Source organism: Babylonia areolata, chromosome 8, assembly GCF_041734735.1.
Source record: "Babylonia areolata isolate BAREFJ2019XMU chromosome 8, ASM4173473v1, whole genome shotgun sequence".
NCBI classification, from domain to species: domain Eukaryota; kingdom Metazoa; phylum Mollusca; class Gastropoda; order Neogastropoda; family Buccinidae; genus Babylonia; species Babylonia areolata.
The window spans coordinates 28,565,645-28,587,661 of record NC_134883.1 but is presented as its reverse complement, the minus strand read 5'-3'; the positions used below and the strand labels follow the sequence as shown (position 1 = coordinate 28,587,661).

Genomic DNA, 22,017 nt, shown 5'->3' with positions numbered 1-22,017 from the left:
CACACACGCATAAAGTGTGCACACACATGCAAAGCACGCACACACATACACACATGCACAGAGTGAAGTGAAGCAGTCAAGGAAGGGGTTATGAATGCAATTGTCAAATCAGTGTGATGGACTGTTAAACCAGTATGGTGCATTGCAATATAATGTTTTGTCAGGTATCTCCTTTGTATTAAACCACTACAGTGCTTTATATCTATGTGTGTTAAACCGAAGCCATGCGGTGCTTTGTGGTTTCAGGTATCTCCAGTGCCATGAGGTGAGCACTATATATATATATATATATATATATGTGTGTGTGTGTGTGTTATCATTAATTTCAGGTGTCTCATAGTGATTAGACCAGTGCCATACAGTGCTGTGGGTTTTTTTCCAGGTGTATCCTAGTTGTTAAGCCAGTGTGGTGCTGTATGTTTTCAGGAGTCTCCTAGTTGTTAAACCAGTGCGGTGCTGTATGTTTTCAGGTGTCTCCTATTTGTATTCGTTAGACCAGTTCTACATGGTGAGTGTTTCCTAGTTGTTAAATCGGTGTGATGTGATGCCGTGTGTATTCAGGTGTCTCCTAGTTGTTGGACCAGCTCTACATGGTGATATATGTTTTCAGGTTTCTCCTAATTGTTAAACCAGTGCCAGATGGTGCTGTGTGTTTTCAGGTGTCCCCAAGTTGTTAAACCAGTGCCAGACGGTGTTGTGTTTTCAGGTGTCCCCAAGTTGTTAAACCAGTGCCATATGGTGCTGTGTGTTTTCAGGTGTCCCCAAGTTGTTAAACCAGTGCCATACAGTGCTGTGTTTTCAGGTGTCCCCAAGTTGTTAAACCAGTGCCATATGGTGCTGTGTGTTTTCAGGTGTCCCCAAGTTGTTAAACCAGTGCCATACAGTGCTGTGTTTTCAGGCGTCCCCAAGTTGTTAAAACAGTGCCATATGGTGCTGTGTGTTTTCAGGTGTCCCCAAGTTGTTAAACCAGTGCCATACGGTGCTGTGTTTTCAGGTGTCCCCAAGTTGTTAAACCAGTGCCATACGGTGCTGTGTGTTTTCAGGTGTCCCCAAGTTGTTAAACCAGTGCCATACGGTGCTGTGTGTTTTCAGGTGTCCCCAAGTTGTTAAACCAGTGCCATACGGTGCTGTGTTTTCAGGTGTCCCCAAGTTGTTAAACCAGTGCCATACGGTGCTGTGTGTTTTCAGGTGTCTCCCAGCAGCGAAGTGAGGGAGGTGAAAGGGCTGGTCCACACACTCATGGCCATCCCTGCAGGAGAACAGAAACTGTTGTACCGTGGGAAAGCACTCACAGGTGACTCTTGTCCTCACCATCTCCTTTGTGTTCTTCTGTCAGGCACTCAGTTTCTGTCCGAGTCTCCTCTGTTTTATCTTCAGTTTAACGTCTATTCACTATAAGTGTTTTTAGACGGAAAGGAGTAAAGAAGTGGATAAAGGAAAGGGAATGCATGTGAATATTAGTGTAAAAAAAAATATTCATGTTATGTAACAGAGGAAAAGTATATTATAAGAAAAAGGTCTAAAGAGATTCTGGTGTGTATTGAATGAGGTGTCATGGGAAGGAGAATATGTATATGCATATCAACAAGTATTAACCTATAACAATGTAAATATAAATAACAACATTAATTATAACACATCAAAGGAGGATACCAACTGGACTGGAGTTTAAAATTTCCGAAAACATTCTAAGCAATGAATAATCATTCAAAATCTTTTCAGTGGCTAATGAAATATTGGAAGAAAAGTCATCAACTACATCTTTAGGAATTAACGGTCTTATGCTCGGACAATGAATGAGTAGATGACTTACAGTTATTTGCTTACCGCATATACATTTTATATTTTTAGAGAAGTTTGTACGAAAGGCATTTAAACGAATTCTATACATTAGACTTGTAATTTGTCTTGAATGTGCTGCTGGTGTCAAATTTAGAAAATGTTTGGGATTAGCTGCATTCTTTGTGTTTACACAACATTGGTAATATTGATTATTTGAATCTATAAGTAATTTCTTAAATCGATTTCTAGATACATTTTCTGTACAACTAATGTATTCATGTAGATCTAACTGGATGTCAAGTTGTATTGCGCCTTCGAAATTACGTGCTGCTCTTCTAGCTGCTTGGTCTACCCACTCATTTGAAGATATTCCACAGTGCGAAGGTACCCAACAGAAAGTTAATTTAATGCCCTGTTTTGTCAGTTGGTGAATAATATGTTTTATTTCCATTGTCATCTCTATTCGCTTCTTTGAATTTGGAGATTCTATAGCTTTTAATACTGACTTCGAGTCTACACATAATAGAATTTCACTGACAGTTTTCGGAATGTCTGAAATATAATTTAAGGCCATAAGTATGGCTATAAGTTCAGCTGTGAAAATGGAATATTGTCTACCAATATAGTATAATTTTTCTAATCTAAATGAAGGAATTACAAAAGCCGCTCCTGAATTACCATCTTCTAGAACAGATCCGTCTGTGTATATTTTTAGATAATTAGAATATTGATTTTCTATATGGGAGAGCACTTCAGGTTTTAACAAAAATGGTGACTGGTTCTTGGATAAATCTGTATAATCCATGTCAAAGGTAGCTTTACACTGCTCCCATTCAGGGACTGGTGAAAAAGTAGGTATTTTTGCAATTTGCTTGTCTCTTGATTCCGTAGCACTAATGATATCTGAGTCTCCTCTGTGTGTGTGTGTGTGTGTGTGTGTGCGAGCGTGCGCGCGCATCTGTGTTTGTGTCTCTGTGTCTGTGTCTCTGTGTATGCATGTTTGCCTCTTCCTGGTCATGAAATCAGGAGAAGAGTTGTAAACTTGGTGACTGCCAACGAAATGGACTTTAGCCAGACAGCCAAGTGCTGGCTTTTCAACAAACACCAAGTGACTAACAGAGCACTGCAGGAAGTGAAAAGCACTAGGGGAGTGCCTGTTTCTGATGAAGCATGCTGCATGTATATACTTTCACTTTAGACTAGATTGTCTGAACGTTATGATTGCAACAAAGGTTGGCTGCAACTCCAGCATTCACTTGTTATAACTTATACTGAGTTGTATGATCAACAAGTGGACTTTTACTTATATGACCATTTTTACCGACCGTATCTGTAGGCAACTCTGTTTAGAGGGTTGGATTTTCGAAAACATCTGCTAATGGATAGGTTTGTTAAAAAAAATTGTCAGATGGGATAAACAGTAGTCAGTAGTTTTAGAACACCTAGTGTGTTCTGACAGCTTTATATACATCATATTTTTGTTTATGTAATATATAATACTTTCAGAATACCTGGTGTACTCTTGACATCACATCTAATAATCATAATAAAATTCATTAATTAATTTATCTCTGTTAACAACTGGACTGTAGCACTTTTTTCACAACACAGTGTGTATGTTCTGACAGTTAGAGCTTCTGGAATACCAACCACCCCCCCCCCCTCCAACCACCCTCCCCCCTCTTTTTTTTTTTTTTTTTTTTTTTGAGAGGGAAATCAAACTTTTCAAATATGTGCTGTTTATCAAAGATGAACTAGACTTATTTATAGACCACCTTATTGTTTTGGTGTTTTTGAGTATTTTTGTATTGTTTCTGATTTATTTCATTTTCAAATTGTGATTGAAGATGAATTGTGTTTGTCCATCTCTTGCTTAGATGGTTGGTAGCTTGTGGGTTCATCAGTTTGTATAACATCTTCAGCTTCTTTCTCCTTTCGATCTTGTCTGCTGTTCATTTCTTTCAGTAGATCTAGGCTTTATGTTCTTTTTTGTTTTTTTCTCAGTCTTCTTATGTGTTGATGTGCATGTTTCCATGGGTGTGGTTAGGTTGGTACTTTGGTCAGTTGGTTGATGGTATTCTGGTCAGCAGAGCTGGTTAGTGTATCCCTTTATCACTTCCCGCCCCCCCCCCCCCCTTTTTTTTTTATTCGGGGTAGGCTGGTATTTTTTTTTTGTTTTTTTTTTGGGTAGGCTGGTGTTTTCTTATAGCTCTTCATATTAGATAACTCTTATTATTATTATTATTATTATTGTTGTTGTTTTTTTGTGTGTTTTTTTTGTTTTTTATATATACATATATATAATTTTTTTTAAATTTTATTTTTAATTTTTTGTCAGATGACAAGCTGCTGAAGGACTATGACATCCAGGACGGAGCGCGCCTGACACTGGTGGTGAAGAGATGTGTGCGCGACACCCCCTCCCCCATCACCCCAAGCCAGACCCTCCCCACCCCTGCCCCGAGCCCTGCCCCCCTTCCACCTGTGTGGGAGAAGCTGCACGTCTTCCTTAAGAGGCACTTCAAAGAGAGGGATGCCGACTTGGTGCTGGCCGAGTTCAGGAAGGTGAGAAAGAGGTCACTGCATGTCACATGTCCATGCTAGGTCATCATTTTGTACAGTGTGTCTGGGAGACAGAGTTCAGGAGGGTGAGAGGTCATGCATATGTTGGTGCCAGGTCATCATTTTGGACGGTGTGCCTAGAAGACACAGAGTTCAGGAAGGTGAAATGTATTACTCTTTTTGTCACAACAGATTTCTCTTTGTGAAATTCAGGCTGCTCTCCCCAGGGAGAGCACATTGCTACACTGAGAGCGGCACCCATTTTTGGGGTATTGTTTCCTGCCTGCAATTTTATTTGTTTTTTCTGTCGGTCGAAGTGGATTTAAAAAAAAAAAAATTTTCCAGGGGCAAACTTTTTGTTGTGTGGGTTCTTTTACGTGTCCTAAGTGCATGCTGCACACAGGACCTCGGTTTATTGTCTCATCCAAATGACTAGCGTCCAGACAACCACTTGTCTAGTGGAGGGGTAGAAAATACTGCCACGATTCGAACCAGTGCACTCAAATCTTCTCGCTTCCTAGGCGGATGTGTTACCTCTAGGCCAACACTCCACACATGTTGGTGCTGGGTCATTGTTTTGTTCAGTATCCCTAGGAAACAGAGTTCAGGAGGGTGAAAGGTCACGTCACATGTCTTATTTAAGTCATCGTTTTGTACAGTGTCCCTGGAAGACACAGAGTTCAGGAAGGTGAAAGTTCACATGTCGACTAGGTCATTGTTTTGTACTGTGTTCCTGGGAGACACAGAGTTCAGGAGGGTGAAAGGTCATGACACATGTTGGTGCTAGGTCGTCTTTTTGTACAGTGTCCCTGGAAGACACAGAGTTCATGGAGGTGAGACACACATGTCGGTGCTGGGTCATTGTTTTGTTCAGTATCCCTAGGAGACAGAGTTCAGGAAGGTGAAAGGTCACGTCACATGTCTTATTTAAGTCATCGTTTTGTACAGTGTCCCTGGAAGACACAGAGTTCAGGAAGGTGAAAGTTCACGTGTCGGCTAGGTCATTTGTTTTTGTACTGTGTTCCTGAGAGACACAGTTCAGCGAGATGAAAGGTCATGACACATGTTGGTGCTAGGTCGTCTTTTTGTACAGTGTGCCTGGAAAACACAGAGTTCAGGAGGGTGGAAGGTCACACGCTGGTGTTGGGTCATTGCTTGGTCTTATATAAGTCATCGTTTTGTACAGTGTGCCTGGAAGACACAGAGTTGAGGTGGGTGAAAGGTCATGACACATGTTGGTGTTGGGTCATTGTTTTGTTCAGTATCCCAGGAAGACCCAGAGTTCAGGAGGATGAAAGGTCACGTCACATGTCTTATTTAAGTCATCATTTTTTAGCAGTGTGCCTGGAAGACACGGGAGTTCAGGAAGGTGAGAGGTCATATGTCAGTGCTAAGTCGTCGTTTTGTACAGTGTCCCTGGGAGACACAGAGTTCAGGAGGCTGAAAGGTCATGACACATGTTGGTGCTGGGTCATCATTTTGTACAGTGTCCCTGTAAGAGACAGAGTTGAGGTGGGTGAAAGGTCATGACACATGTCGGTGTTGGGTCATTGTTTTGTTCAGTATCCGTGGAAGACCCAGAGTTCAGGAGGGTGAAAGGTAATGACACGTGTCAGTGCTAGGTCATCGTTTTGTACAGTGTCCCTGAAAGACACAGAGTTCAGGAATGTGAAAGGTCATATGTCGGTGCTAGATCGTCATTTTGTACAGTGTCCCAGGGAGACACAGAGTTCAGGAGGCTGAAAGGTCATGACACATGTTGGTGCTGGGTCATCATTTTGTACAGTGTCCCTGTAAGAGACAGAGATCATGGAGGTGATAGGTCACATGTCAGTGCTAGGTCATCGTTTTGTACAGTGTGCCTGGAAGACACAGAGTTGAGGTGGGTGAAAGGTCATGACACATGTTGGTGCTGGGTCATTGTTTTGTTCAGTATCCCTGGAAGACCCAGAGTTCAGGAGGGTGAAAGGTCATGACACGTGTCAGTGCTAGGCCATCGTTTTGTACAGTGTCCCTGAAAGACACAGAGTTCAGGAATGTGAAAGGTCATATGTCGGTGCTAGATCATCATTTTGTACAGTGTCCCAGGGAGACACAGAGTTCAGGAGGGTGAAAGGTCACAACATATGTCAGTGCCAGGTCATCATTTTGTACACTGTCCCTGTAAGAGACAGAGATCATGGAGGTGATAGGTCACATGTCAGTGCTAGGTCATCATTTTGTACAGTGTCCCTGGGAAAACACAGAGTTCAGGAAGATGAGAGGTCATATGTCGTTCTGAACAGTGTCCTTGGGAGACACAGAGTTCAGGAGGGTGAAAGGTGACTGCAAGTACACAGATTTCATCCTTTGTTCCCTGTTAGGTCATGGAGAGTATAATGTAACAATCAGTGGTAATTTACATCAAAATTAAATCTGATAAACAGCAGTAATTAAAACACATGGAATTAATGATAAAAACATAAATAAATGACCATATTATCATCTTGTAATCTTTCCCATTTTGATTAATTTTTCCTATTTTCAAACACACTGTGCTTCCCCTGCTTTCACTTTCAGAATAGAAAGTTTATATGGTATTTTAAAATTTGTATTCTCTGAGCAGCAGTCAGCCTGTTGTGAGGTTTGGTTGTTTATATGGTATTGTACCTGTGTGAAACATTCAGCCTGTTGTAAATGGTGGGCGTTTATATATATGTGGAGTGATGGCCTAGAGGTAACGCGTCCACATAGGAAGCGAGAGAATCTGAGCACGCTGGTTCAAATTATGAGAGCCGATATTTTCTCCCCCTCCACTAGACCTTGTGTGGTGGTCTGGAAGCTAGTCATTTGAATGAGATGATAAACCGAGGTCCCGTGTGCACCATGCAGTTAGCGAACGTAAAAGAATCCACGGCAACAAAAGGGTTGTTCCTGGCAAAATTCTGTAGAAAAATCCACTTCGATAGGAAAAGCAATTAAAACTGCATGCAGGAAAAAATACCAAAAAAAAAATGGGTGGTGCTATAGTGTAGCGACATGCTCTCCCTGGGGAGAGCAGCCTGAATTTCACACAGAGAAATCTGTTGTGATAAAAAGAAATACAAATACAAATACATATGATATTTATGTGGTATTGTACACCATATGCAACATTTAGCCTATTGCAAGAGGTGGGCATTTATATGATAGTTATATGGTAGTAGACCCTTAGCCCATTGTAAGGGGTGGGCGCTTTTATGGTATTTATATGGTAGTGGACCCCATATGCAACATTCAGCCTTTTGTGAGGGGTGGGTGTTCATATGGTATTGTACACTGTGTGCAACAGTCATCCTTTTGTGAGGGGTGGGCATTGATATGGTATTGTACTCTTGTGTGCAACATTTGGCATGTTACAAAGGTTGGGTGTTCATATGGCATTGGACACCGTGTGCAGTATTCAATCTATTCAGAAGGGTGGGCATTTACAAGGAATTACCTTAAGCATGGTACTCAATGGTGTTTTATCTGGACACTCTTTTTGACTCACTTGTGTAATCAAAGTGAGTCTATGTTTTAACCCGGTGTTCGGTTGTCTGTGTGTGTGTGTGTCTGTGGTAAACTTTAACATTGCCATTTTCTCAGGAAATACTTTGTCTGCCAATACCAAAATTGGCTTAAACAAAGTATGAAAAAATATCTTCACAGTCATACCAATAACAGGTTGTAAGTCTCCGGAGTGAAGCCGTTTTTCCGAATTATTAACGTTTTTTTTCTTTGAGATGTGTTATGAAATCCAAAAATTCTAAAAACTGCTTTCCACTGAGTTTGGCTGACAAGAAGCTAAGTTTTCGAAGATGACATGACCTCGTGTTTCTTGTTCACAATTAAAAGGAAAGAAACACTAATTCTGGACATAACATTTACAGCAATACTAACTACACCATCAACGTGTTTACTGCATATAAATATTCTAAAGTGGACACTGAATTAACTGGAATGAACATGAAAGAAAAACTGAATGAATAGTTTCTTTCAGCCTGTTGTAGACTGCTTTGCGCAGATCTAGAGATCTACAATGTGTTGCAATGTGCTTGAAGGAGATGGCAACGTCTCCTTTGCTGCCAAAATAAAAAAATAATCGAGATATAATAAAATACACAAAAAACAGAATTCAAACAGTGTTATTACATCCACTACAATCACATCTATTCATGGCACGAAGAAGAAAATGTCATCATTACTTTTTAAGTTTCAAATTTTGTCATTTGACGTCAAATGTGCTGCAGCCTTGGGGATTAGTCTGCTTGCATCAGAACTGAAGATGCATGGTTTGAGCCCACTTGCATGCCTTTTTTTTTTTGCCTTTTTTTTTTCTTTAAAAAAAATTGTTTTCTCCCAAGAGAACTTTTCAATGATTTTTTAAATCTCTTTTTTTTTCTCCTCATGATTCCTTTACTGGATAAAGCATGAAGCACAAGTGAGTCTTGACGGCTTTGCCTTTTATTTATTTATGTATTTAAGTACATACAAATGATTTTTAATTCTAAATTTCAGATAATTTCTTCACTCATTTCTATTTGTCATTCTGATGTTGTTTTTTATTTTATTTTTTTTTTACTCAAGTTTCAAAATAATCCTTGACTCTTTTCTGGTCTGTCTTCAGAGCTTTGAGCGGGGACTTTCACAGTTGAGCCTGGATGATATTGACCGCTTCGCTGCCAACAAAATGCGTCAGCTTCGTCAATGATGGACGTCTCTGTGGCTAGAGTTAGGGTAGACTTTTTTTTTTCTTTCTTTTTTTTTTAATCTTTTCTTAAATAATACAGCACAGCACAGCTTACCATGCAACACCAGGAGACTGAGAGCACTCCCATTTTTATTTTTATTTATTGATTTCCACGAAGTAATGTTTGACCAGGACTGTGGTGGTGCTTAAAAGCATCTTTCTGTTTTTTGTTGCTGTTTTTTTTATCTTGCCATTTTGTTTGAGGAGGGAGGAAAATGGAAAAAGAAACAAACAAAAAAACAACCACACTTAAAAATGAGCTGAAGGAATATTTTCACATGGAACAGGTGGATGATGTGGACATAGTTACTGTTTTTTTTCTCCACCTGCATCAGTCATTGGCTGGAACTCCAGTTCCCAGTTTGTGTGTCAGTGAATGGGCTTTTATGTGTGTCACGCTTTTAAGCCATACTGCAAGTGTGCTTTTGTCTTTTTTTAATGTGTTTGTGTGTGTGTATGTTTCATTTCGATGTTCTGTTTCCATGGCGTTTTCTGACAGCCTGTTTCTGTAACCTGTTATTTAACACTGACAGGGGTTACAGTACAAACAGACAAGCATACAGTGTATAGTGAGGGAGGTAAGGCAGTGGTGGGTCTGCATATATATGATGTTGTTCTCTACCCTCGATCCACTGGGCACTGCCAACATTTAGGGATGAGGTTCGTTCAGTCTGGAAAAGCCTAGGAAAAATGAGAAAACCATTTCCAGGGCTGTAAAAATTTTGGGGAAAAAATCAATGTTTTCCCATTCACGGTCTGGAAAAGTTTTGGAATTTTAATGAAACCTTTGACCACTACCATTCAGCATAGAGATTAATGCATTTAAAACAAACAAACAAAATAAACCAAGAAATAAACAAAACAAAACGTTGTTCAATGAAAAACACAAAAAGTGATGAAAATTGGTATCCCCTGATCTCTTTCATCAGCAGTGAAGCAGACTTTTTGTTGTTGTTGTTGTTCACTTTTGTATTTGATAAAGACATGTTTTCAGTCTGGTCCGGGGCATCTGCTAAGCAGATGTGGTGCGGTGTATATGGATTTTTCCAAAGGCGGTGACACCTCTTTGAGTAACTGAACTAAAATGTGGGAACCCTGCATGGGACAGAAGCCCAGTGGTCCATGAGATGGGTGACACAGCCACCTGACCTTATGACAGAGTAGTGTGGTGGTGTGGCATCATAAGAGTAGCCTCCATTTCAGATGCCACACAGAGGAATGTTTTATGCAGAGTGCAGTGCAAGGTGAAGAATCAGTGTGAAAGCACTGGATGCGATGTTCTACAAACAGAAAAATGCAACTGCAAACTGCAGCACTGTGAATTTATGTTCATTCTACATTCTTTCTTTTGATGTTATGGGATCAAGTGACATTTGAAATTTTGTTTATCAATGCATTAGTGGCAAGAAAGAGAGGGCAACTTCACATGACTGCAGCATCGCCAGAACAGATTGGGAACATGAAACTGAAGAACAATGTGGATTGCAAAGTTTAATTCAGAAAGCTTCTGGTTTGTACTCTTTGTTGTCTTGAGTGACCTCGTCATTATATAAGGTCACAGTTCAGACATGCCACATACAAGCTAACAATTATAGCAGGGCAGAATGAAAACAGGAAAAAAAAAAGTCTCAGATAGTTAAAATGTGAGTTCAGTTTACTCCAGTGAAAACTTTGTCCAGCATCTTGTTTCATGAATGAATTTACCAGCCAAGAAGCTGGCCAGTGGAGTTGGATATTTGTGTTCCCCCAAAAGTAAACCTGCATTCTGCAACATTTTTTCTTGTCATTTTAAAGGCGTCTTTTTTCTTTCTTTTTTCCCCCCTTTTTTTTTCCATCATTGTGGTACATGGTAAGTGTGAATGAGTAACAGACTTTGGTTGAGGAAGGTTAAAATGGTGGAAGGATAGGATTGGGTCCTGCCTTCCAATGCCAGGACACAGTGGGTGTGAATTCACTGCCCTGGTGGCTGTAAAAGGCTATGGGACCTTTTTAATTTCAACGATAACCGTCACAGTGTACAGTTTATGTGCCTGCATTTGTTCCTGCATAATTCAACAGTTCAGTTTGTACATGTACAAAAGTATATGCACAAATGTTGTCGCTAAGGATCATAGAGTAACTGTTGTGATGAAGGAAGCATGAGAAGGGGTGGATTTGTGAAGTTGTGAATGCCAAAACGGGAACGAGTGTGACATGCTTTTTGTACAGAATATGGTTAGCAGTAGTAGTGATCATGTCCTTTCTCCTTTTAAAACTTAATTTAATGACCATAGTTTGGATCTTCAAGACAGGTTGGTTGTTGGATGTATTGTGTGTATGTAGTCAATGGGCAAAAGGGTGGTATGGGCTGGGAGGGAAAAGAGTGGGTGTGGGAGAAATGGAGAGTGTGAGGAGAGATATGCAAGTAAAGCTGTGTGTGTGTGTGTAAGAGAGAGAGAGATCTGAAGCTTTGAAATGAAGACTGAGAATATGATGATGAACGTCTTTTCTTGGAGCGAAAGAAAAATCAATAAAAGGACGGATGCAGTTGTGTAACTGGGTTATGAACAATAAAATTCCTTTTTTAAAAACGTATTTGTGTGTTGTATGTTTATGTTTTTAAATGTACATGCACGAGTTTTGATCAATTGTGTTCAAGAAAACATGAACATGCACTTTCATTACAAAGAACAAAAAAAAAAAAGAAAGAAAACAAGAGAGGCAACTTAACCCCTTCACTGCTAGTACGTTTTGCTATGGGCTATGCTGAGAAAATTTTCAGAAAAACACCAAAAACACGCCAATGATTTTAATTTGCTTATATTTCAAAAAGTACTGAAGATAAGGGCATATAAATGTTATATATCAAATAAAAAGGCAAATGCAAACGCAGATTGTGTTTTGTACTTCACATTTTCTGATGTATGGGATCAATCGGACATTTGAAATTTTGTTCATCAATGCATGTGCATAGAAAAGAGGCAACTTCAGGACTGCATCGCCAACAGATTGGGAACATGAAACTGAGAACAATGTGGATTGCAAAGTTTATTCAGAAAGCTCTGGTTTTACTCTTGTTGCTTGATTGACCTGTCATTACATAAGTCACAGTTCAGACAGTCACTAAGCTAACAGTTTAGCAGGCAGCATGAAAGATCCGGAAAACAAAAGTCTCAAATAGTTTAAAATGTGAGTTCAGTTTACTCAGTGAAAACTTTGTCCAGATCTTGTCATGATGAATTTACCACCAAGAAGCTGGCAGTGAGTTGGATATTGTGTTCCTCGCAAACAGTAACCTGCATCTGAACATTTTTTCTTGTGCATTTAAAGGCGTCCCCCCTTTCTTTGTCCATTTTTTTCCATCTGGTACAGACGTGTGAAGACTAACACTTTGTTGGGAAGGTTAATGGTGGAAGGATAGGATTGGTCTGCTCCAATGCCAGACAACAGTGTGTGTATTTTACTGCCGTGTGCTGTAAAAAAGCATGGACTTATTTAATCTTCAACGATACCGGAAGTGTACATTGTTGTGCCTGCATTTTTTAGCATATTCAAGTTCAGTTTGTACATGTACAAAAGTAATGCACAATATGTTGTACGCTAGGTCATAGGTTTATCTGTTGTGAATGAAGGAAGCATGGAGGGTGGATTGTGAGTGTGATGCCAACGGGAACCAGTGTGACATGTTTTTGTACAGAATATGTTAGCAGTAGAGGATCTGTCTTTCTCCTTTTGAACTTAATTTATGACCTGTTTGGATCTTCAAACAGGTTGGTTGTTGGAGTATTGTGTGTAAGTAGTCAATGGCAGATAGGGTGGTATGGCTGGAGGAAAAGAGTGGTGTGGGAACGAAAGGAAGTGGAGAGAGATATGCACGTAAAGTCTGTGTGTGTGTTGGGTTGTTGTATGAGAGAGAGAGATCTGATCTTTGAAATGAAGATGAGATATGATGATGTACGTTTTTTCTTGATGCGAAAGTAAATCATAAACAGACGATCAGTGTGTAACTGGTTATCCACCAAAAAATTCACTTTTAAAAACTATTTGGTTTTATGTTAGTTTAATGTACCACGAGTTTTGATCAATTTGTTTCATAAAAACAAAATGCACTTTCATTACAAAGAACAAAAAAAAAAACGAACAGAAAAGACACAAGAGGCAAGGCCTTCAAAGTCATGTGATCACTTAACAAAAGAATTTTTTTTTAAATCCAAGCATTTTATGTATTGAGTATAATTTCAAATGTAATGTTTAAGATGAGAAAGATCAGTTTAAAGCAAATTATGTCCCCTAGCATTAATTACAGAGTAATTTCTCCTTTTTACTATCTGCACCAAAATGTTTGCAAAATAAATATAACTTCCATGCTTAGCAAAAGAAGTTCCTGTTTGAACAAAAAAATGATAATAATGACTGCTCTTGTTGTTGGGTCAGAATATCAGATCAAAGTGCCAAGTTTAGAGAATACAAAAAATATAAATATAACAGTAAATGCAGTTTGCATATAATTAGGCTTCATTTTTTATTTTTTTGTGCCCATCCCAGAGGTGCAATATTGTTTTAAACAAGATGACTGGAAAGAACTGAATTTTTCCTATTTTTATGCCTAATTTTGTGTCAACTGACAAAGTATTTGCAGAGAAAATGTCAATGTTAAAGTTTACCACGGACACACAGACACACACAGACAACCGAACACCGGGTTAAAAACATAGACTCACTTTGTTTACACAAGTGAGTAAAAAAAAAAAAAGCACATTCCTCATAGTGTATTAATTTTTAAAGAATCTTATTGGTGGTGGTGGTGTGTCCATCGAGATCGATAATGACCATCGTTGTCATCCAGATGGGGGATGGGGGGAGGGTGGTGGTGTGGTGGGGGGAAGGATGCTCATGAATCTATCTGTGAGTGCGCAGATGGCTGAATAGTCCAATCTGCGCACAAAATGTTCGCTGACAGTTGGGGCAGACAAAGACAGGCATATCATTGTCAGGGAGCTTGTTTGCCCGTGACTTTCTGGCCTGCCTCTCTCAACAGCTGCAGCAGTCCTGTTGGCCTCGCACAACCTGGCGCCTTTGTGCACAGCAGCGCGCCATTTGTCACAGTCCACTGCAGATTCCTCCCAGGAGTCAGGGTTGATATCAAACGCTTTCAGAGAGACTTTCAGAGTATCTCTGAAGCGCTTCTTCTGACCTCCGTGTGATCTCTTCCCTTGTTGCAGCTCGCCATAGAAGAGCCTTTTGGGCAGCCGATGGTCTGGCATACGCGCCACGTGTCCAGCCCAGCGAAGCTGGGACTGCATCAGGATGGTGAAGATGCTGGGAAGGGTGGCTTTTGCGAGCACCTCTGTGTCGGGGTCTTGTCTTGCCACTTGATGTTCAGTAGCTTCCTGAGGCATGTTGTGTGGAAGTGGGTCAGCTTCTTGGCATGTCGTTGGTACACTGTCAAGTTTCGCAGGCGTACAGTAGTGTGGGGAGAACTACTGCTCTGTAGACCTTTAGCTTGGTCTCAAGACTAATGCCTCTTCTGTTCCAGACATTTGCATTGAGTCTACCAAAAGTTGCGCTTGCTCTTGCAATCCTGACGTTCACTTCATCGTCGATGGTCGCATTTCGTGACAGTGTGCTGCCAAGGTATGTGAACCGCTCCACCGCACTGAGTCTCTGACCGTTGACTGTGATGTTGGGCTCAACGTAGGGTTTCCCTGGGGCTGGCTGATGGAGAACTTCAGTTTTCCTCGTGCTGATGGTAAGGCCGAAGTTCCTGCTGGCAGTGGCAAACTTGTCGACGCTGAGTTGCATGTCAGCTTCAGATCCAGCGTTGAGGGCACAATCATCAGCAAACAAAAAGTCTCTGATGATGTCTGTCATGACCTTCGTTTTTGCTTGAAGCCTTCTGAGGTTAAACAGCTTGAAGGATGAAAGGTCATTTTGGATGACTGATGACTTGCGCGATGAGTTTGTTTAAAGTGAAGAGGAGTTGCGCAACGTCAACCTCACTCTCTCGTCCGGGTCCACCAATTTCCAGTGGCAAGACTAAGTCGAGACGACTGGAGGATGAGCACGGATGCAGTGGATGACCAAGATATCCTTTCGGTGTCTCATCTTGCTCTCTGCACTCCACAGTGCGTTGCTGTAATCGCCTTCCTCTCCGTTGAACCGATAGGTTTCTTCCGCAGATTCTGCCGGATCCAGACTTCGCATACATGAGTAGACACACCCCGGAGGCCAACTGCGTGTGGCATGCACACAGCACAGTGGAGCTAGATGGCTGTCGGTGGCTCTCCTGAGCCGACGCCCTTTTATGGATCTCCATAAGGGTGTCTAGCCACCCGCCTCACCAGTCCCAGAAGGGAGCGGTGGAAGTGCCGGTTTAGTTGTCGGCAACCCGACCCTGAACAGGTGTACTGGATTACAGGTTACCAGTAGCAGATCTAATGACCTGACCTGACGAAAAGAATCTTATTAAATACTGTGGAGATTATATATATATATATATATATATATATATATAAAGAAGTGTGCTACAATTCCCTGGTGTGAGTTGTAAATTTTCATCAGAGTCGCATGCTTATCAGTTTTATTTCAATTCTTATATTTTTTTCAAAAAGAAAAAGGGGGCCAAATTTTGCTTGACATGCTAACAGGTACACCTTGTATTAATATCAGCTCATACTCACACATTCATAAAAATTGCACAGGTACACATACACACACACACATACACACACACTGATAGAAACAAACTGAACAAGTTCATATTATGTGATTTAAGAAGTGTTTGAACTGTCCATCGACCAACGGCACCCACCCTTGTTTGCATCATTCTGCAGCAAAGCCACTACCCACGCAGCCATCACATTTCCTTTCACTCATTATAAATACTCGCTGAAATTATTATCATTGTTCTGATTATTGCAGATCACAGATTCAAGCATACTTAACACAAGGCGTTCAAGTCACTGACACTTCCATCAAATCACACTAATAGGAAATGATTCATGATACTGATGAGATGACACAACCTTGTGAGAGATTCCTTGTGTTGCCTTGAAAAAGTGTTGTATTTATCTGTCATGGCAATCCTTCTGACATGCTTTGGTGCGAAACCTGTACAGAATGTTATGTGTATGACAACCAGTGCTTCAACACATCTTCTTATTCTCTCCACACAGTCACTTCCTGTTAACAGTCGCTGCATTTATTCTGATTCACGTTCGCACAGACATTTGTGTTACAATGTTTTCTTTTTTCTTTTCTTTTCTTTTTTTTTTTTTTTTAGAGCTGATTCATACATATGTTTTTCTTTTATGTTCTTCTAACACCATGGCAACATACTGAAAAAAACAACAAACAAGAAAACATCTCTCTCTCTTCTTGACCCTCACCCTCTCTTCTACACCTTTGTCTCATTGTTCACCATTCATTGTGAGAACACTCATCCCTAACCTGCAACTATGTGTGGTAATACAGCTGATCACTGGTGCTGACAGCTGATCACAGGTGATGACACAGGTTATAATAACACAGCCAATCACAAGTAATGACACAGCTGCTCAGATATAATGATACAGCTGATGATAATGATACATATGACCACAACTGATAATGATACAGTTGATGATAATGATGCAGTTGACCACAGGTGATAATACAGCTGATGATAACAATACCGCTGGTCACACGTGATAATGATACGGTTGATGATAATGATACAGTTGATCACAAGTGATCATTAATGATACAGTTGATGATAATGATACAGCTGATCATTGGTGATAATAGTACGGTTAATGATAATGATACGGCTGATCACAGGTGATGATGATAAGCTGATCTGCAGTGATAATGAAACAGTTGAAGTTAATGATACAGCTGATCACTGGTGATCATGATACAACTGATGATGATACAACTGATGATAATGATATGGCTAATGATAATGATACAGCTGATCACAGGTGATAATGATACAGCTGATGATAATGATACAGCTGCTCATAGTTGATAATGATACAGCTGCTCATAGTTGATAATGAGTCAGTTGAAGTTAATGATACAGCTGATCATTGGTGATAATGATACAGCTGATGATAATGATACAGCTGATGATAATGACACAGCTTACCACAGGTGATAATGATACAGCTGATGATAATGACACAGCTTACCAAAGGTGATAATGATACAGCTGATGATAATTATATGGCCGATGATAATGATACAGCTGATCCCAGGTGATAATGATACAGCTGATAATGATACAACTCATCACAGGTGATAGTGATGCAGCTCATCACAGGTGATAAGGATACAGCTGATGATGATACAGCTGATAAAGATACAACTCATCACAGGTGATAAGAATACAGCTGATGATGATACAGCTGATGAAGATACAACTCATCACAGGTGATAGTAATGCAGCTGATCACAGGTGATGATGATACAGCTGATGATGATACAACTCATCACAGGTGATAGTAATGCAGCTGATCACAGGTGATAAGGATACAGCTGATAGTCCATGTAACACCCTATGTCATCTTTGTGTCACCAATGGCCATTGTGTAAGACTGAAGTTTGATCGGTTCAGAAAAAAAAAGAAAGAAAGTGTGAATCATTTTCTTGAAATTATGACCAACCAACACACAGAACTGAATGGAGTGAACCAACTGACACCCCCCACCCCTCACACCCACTACCAGGGTATGTCTCGATCTTCCAAGGTCAACCACATGGCAAGAGACCGTGAATATACCGATGAACTCTGTGTTGCCAACAACATACTGTCAGTAATTTCCTACTGTCCTGCGTAACTGAGCACAGGAATCACATACAAAACAACAAAATAAAACAACAAAGAACAGGAAAAGCTAATGATACTTCACAAGGTAAACAAAATCAAAGCATAGCATATAACATCCCTCTTCAGTTTGAAACTGAAAACCAAATGCATGAGTAGAAGTTTGCTTCAAGGTCAGATTATACATAATGCAAGAAAAATCAAGCAACAGGTAGAAAAATGGTATTTGCTGCAAGAAAATGCTGAATTCATTATAGCTTTTCACTGGTAGGGGAATGAGGGAAGAATAAAAAAACAACAACAAACAAACAAAAACAAAAAAACCCAGTTCCTTCACATTATTTTGATATAGAATGAATCCAGTTAAATACCACTCAAGAAAAAAACCCAACAAAAACATATTTATAGAATGCATTCTGTACAAATCATATGAAAAAAAGTGAACAGTTTTCTTGGCTCCAAGCAAAATGAGACAAATCCAACAAAAACTGCGATCAATATTAAATTTACAAACACCCCCCTCCCCCAACTTGTGCACACGACTGAAAAATCGCACAATCTTTCCACTCATCAGCACAAACTATGTTCCACATTCAGAAAACACGCTCTCAATACAAAATCGTAAGACATGCATTTGGCTAAATCTAGCACCCACAAGACTTACCTATCTTAGTAACCACCAGTGAACCGACACCACACAAAACATCAGCTTTCCTTCCACTGAAAGGAGGGAAGTCAGTGAAGAGGACTGTCAAATACTAGTTACACAGCATTGTGAGGCAGTTTTTGAAACTGACTGACCCCTGGGATGAGATGCCAACCTCTCAAGAAGAAACCTTACCTGCTCTTGCACGTTCATGAAACAACTGACATCAAGGAAAAAGGAATACAGCAGAATTTATCTCCTGAAATCTTCACTTTGATCCTGCTCTTTTGGCATAGTCAATCAAACTGAAACATATAGATACACACCCCCACCCTCATACACACACACACACATATTCTCTCTCTCTCTCTCTCTCTCTCATACACACGCAAAATGCACCCACACCCACACATACCCCATGCACAAATCACATAATGTTTTGACCGGCCAATCTGAAACAAAACTCTGGTGTAAGTAATTCTATCGATAAACAGCTAGCAGTCTTTTACATGACACCTTCTTTTACCCACATACACACACTATCAAGCACACAAATGCCATTGTTGATGTGGCTTCTTCTCTCTCCCATTTAAAAGGGAGGCCACTGACCCCTCAACCAAGAATGCAAAAAGCAATTCCCCCCCTTCCCAAAAAACAACAACTGCATTATTATGTACACATGTACAAGATGACATGCACACTGTTTCAACATTTTGATGTTATGCTTCCACATGCAGTTGGGTGAACTTTTGGTAAACAAAGAAACTGAACTGCATGGATGAAGGCCCACGGAACATCTGATCAATCAAATGATGGTTGTGCAACTTTCTTCTTCTTCTTCTTCGTTCGTGGGCTGCAACCCCCACGTTCACTCGCATATACACGAGTGGGCTTTTACGTGTATGACCATTTTTACCCCACCATGTAGGCAGCCATACTCCGCTTTTGGGGGTGTGCATGCTGGGTATGTTCTTGTTTCCATAACCCACCGAACACTGACATGGATTACAGGATCTTTAACGTGCATATTTGATCTTCTGCTTGCGTATACACACGAAGGGGGTTTAGGCACTAGCAAGTCTGCACATATGTTGACCTGGGAGATCGTAAAAATCTCCACCCTTTACCCACCAGGCGCCGTCACCGTGATTCGAACCCCGGACCCTCAGATTGACAGTCCAACGCTTTAACCACTCGGCTATTGCGCCCGTCGTTGTGCAACTTTCAATTTGAAAAAAAAAAAGAAGTGGTAACTCTGATTTTGAAATCAACTCTGAGTAGAAATTTCTAAGCAAATCAACTCTGTGTTGAAATTTTTATGTAAAAAACTGGTTTACTGGACTGCTTAATAAAAAAAAAAAAAAATTGTTTTCCAATGTTGGTCCAATCTTAAAAGCAACTCTTCAAATCATTATTTTAAGCCACCAGTCTGGTGGACTGCTCAATTACTTTTTGTGCAATTATTTTTTATATCACAATTTTTTTTTTTTCAAGCGTCCACGTGGTTACAAAACAATCACATGGAATGTTTCCTCAAAGCTTCTTTCTGCATACTTTCCCCCCATGAAATAACTTGGTTACACCAAAGAAACACCTACCACCATTAGTTTTGTCTTAAGTCTTCACAAAAAGCAGTTTTGAGAATTACACAATTATCAAAAGGCACAACTCATTACTATTTCTACCAGTTGTTCACAAATGATAAAATATATGTTCACAATGTTCATTCATTAAAAAAAAAAAAAGTAATGTAAACAGTTCCCAGTACATATTTGCACATGACAACATATTATTCATACAGATCAAACAAATAGTTATGAGACATTTAATGGGTTCTGAGGACAGTTGAGGGTTGTATGGTTTGCACAAAAATCTACCTGTTATTATTAATGAAGGGAGATTTCTGGAGTGCTTGAATTAATTACAGAGCACCACACACTTTTCTTTTCTTTTTAAAGTCCAACATTTTCATCTTTGAAATTTTCCTTCAAATGTTTTGGAATGGAACAAAAAGCAAAAAAAACAAAACAAAAAAAACACCAAAAACAAAAAAAAAAACAAAAAAAAACAACAACACAAAAACAAACTCACAAATAAATACATATAATTTGCTGTACTGGTGTATACACTGGAATGTACAGTTGATCCAATGAATTTATCAAAAAAATATCAAATTTATTAACAAATCACTTAGTAATACACAAGGGCAACATATGTATCCACGCACAACACAAAAGCATTCCCTCTGAACTCTCACATATTTTCTCTATCACAAAAAAAAGATCCCAATGACACACTAAAACATCTTTTTCACTGCAACAAAACATGGAATGATTAAGAGTGAACATCTTTGTTCACAGACGGAATGCACAAGCCATTTTGCACAGGGGATATACATTCGATATGTGACCCTGCATTTTCGCACCGGAAAAACTGAATTATATAAACACACAATACCCACCCACCCCCTAACCCACCCACCCCCTTTTTGGATGGTTTGATCAAGTAATACATTGTGAAAAATACTGGTATGCTAACTGCCTTATTCAGCATGGGCTTGAGCATGATGAGCATAATAAGTTTGCATACTTCATTAAAAAATGGTAATTATATCAAACATTTGGCTATACTTGCAACATACAGCTTATATGCCTTTTTGATTGACATCGCATATGTGTTAAACCTTAGATTCAGAAAACTACCTGGGTTATAGCTTTTTTTCAGACTGTTAAGTATGCATAAACTGATGTGTAAATATCAATCGGAATATGTGTGTTAATTTGTTAATCTGAATATATTTTAAGGATGTGTCTATATCTGAATCATTATGTATCTAAGAGCATCTTAGAGTGTGTGTGTGTGTGTGTGTGTGTGTGTGTGTGTGTGTGTGTTTATGGGTCTTAAATATATATCAGAATGTGTATATGAATGTGCATCTTAACATCCAGTCAGGGGGGAAAAAAGGCCTACAAAACCCAATGAGTTGCATCTGTCTTTTGATAATCTGATATTATGTGAAATTATATCATGTGTAATTTCCCCATTTGTTTTCCTCTCCAAAGGAATGAGACAGCTCTATTCCCTGAGGCCTTCATATCCACTCTTTTCTTTAATATCACAAGGTTCCTTAGACTACAAATCATGGTTTATCATTTTCCATTAAAAAAAAAAAAATATATATAAAAAAAGGAAAAAAAACAACAACAGAAAATAGGTGGAGAACTACACCCTAAGTGCACAAATGTTCAATGCAGTGACAAACCTTTGCAGTAAACATCATCCCCTTCCCCCTTCACACACACACACACACACACACACACACACATATGCACACACACACACACACATATATATGGCCCACTACTTCTATGTAACCCCCTCCCCTCAAAACCCCCTCCTTCCTCCCACCATCCTTACACAAATCTTTTACAAACAGCTGAAAACATAACAACACTAACATGGCATGAAAAAATAAGAAAAAAAACGAACACA

At 39.7% G+C, this 22,017-nt stretch overlaps 1 protein-coding gene across 1 annotated transcript in view; it reads left to right on the top strand.

Moving 5' to 3' along the window:
* Positions 1-11,668, top strand: part of LOC143285127 (ubiquitin-like protein 4A) — a 13,441-nt gene extending 1,773 nt beyond the window's left edge. Inside the window, exons 2-4 of the mRNA XM_076592348.1 lie at positions 1,189-1,294; positions 4,121-4,347; positions 8,972-11,668. Coding sequence (XP_076448463.1) covers positions 1,189-1,294; positions 4,121-4,347; positions 8,972-9,055 — 417 coding nt within the window. The 3' untranslated portion in view covers positions 9,056-11,668. The remainder of the gene's footprint in view (positions 1-1,188; positions 1,295-4,120; positions 4,348-8,971) is intronic.
* The last annotated feature ends 10,349 nt before the right edge of the window (positions 11,669-22,017 follow it).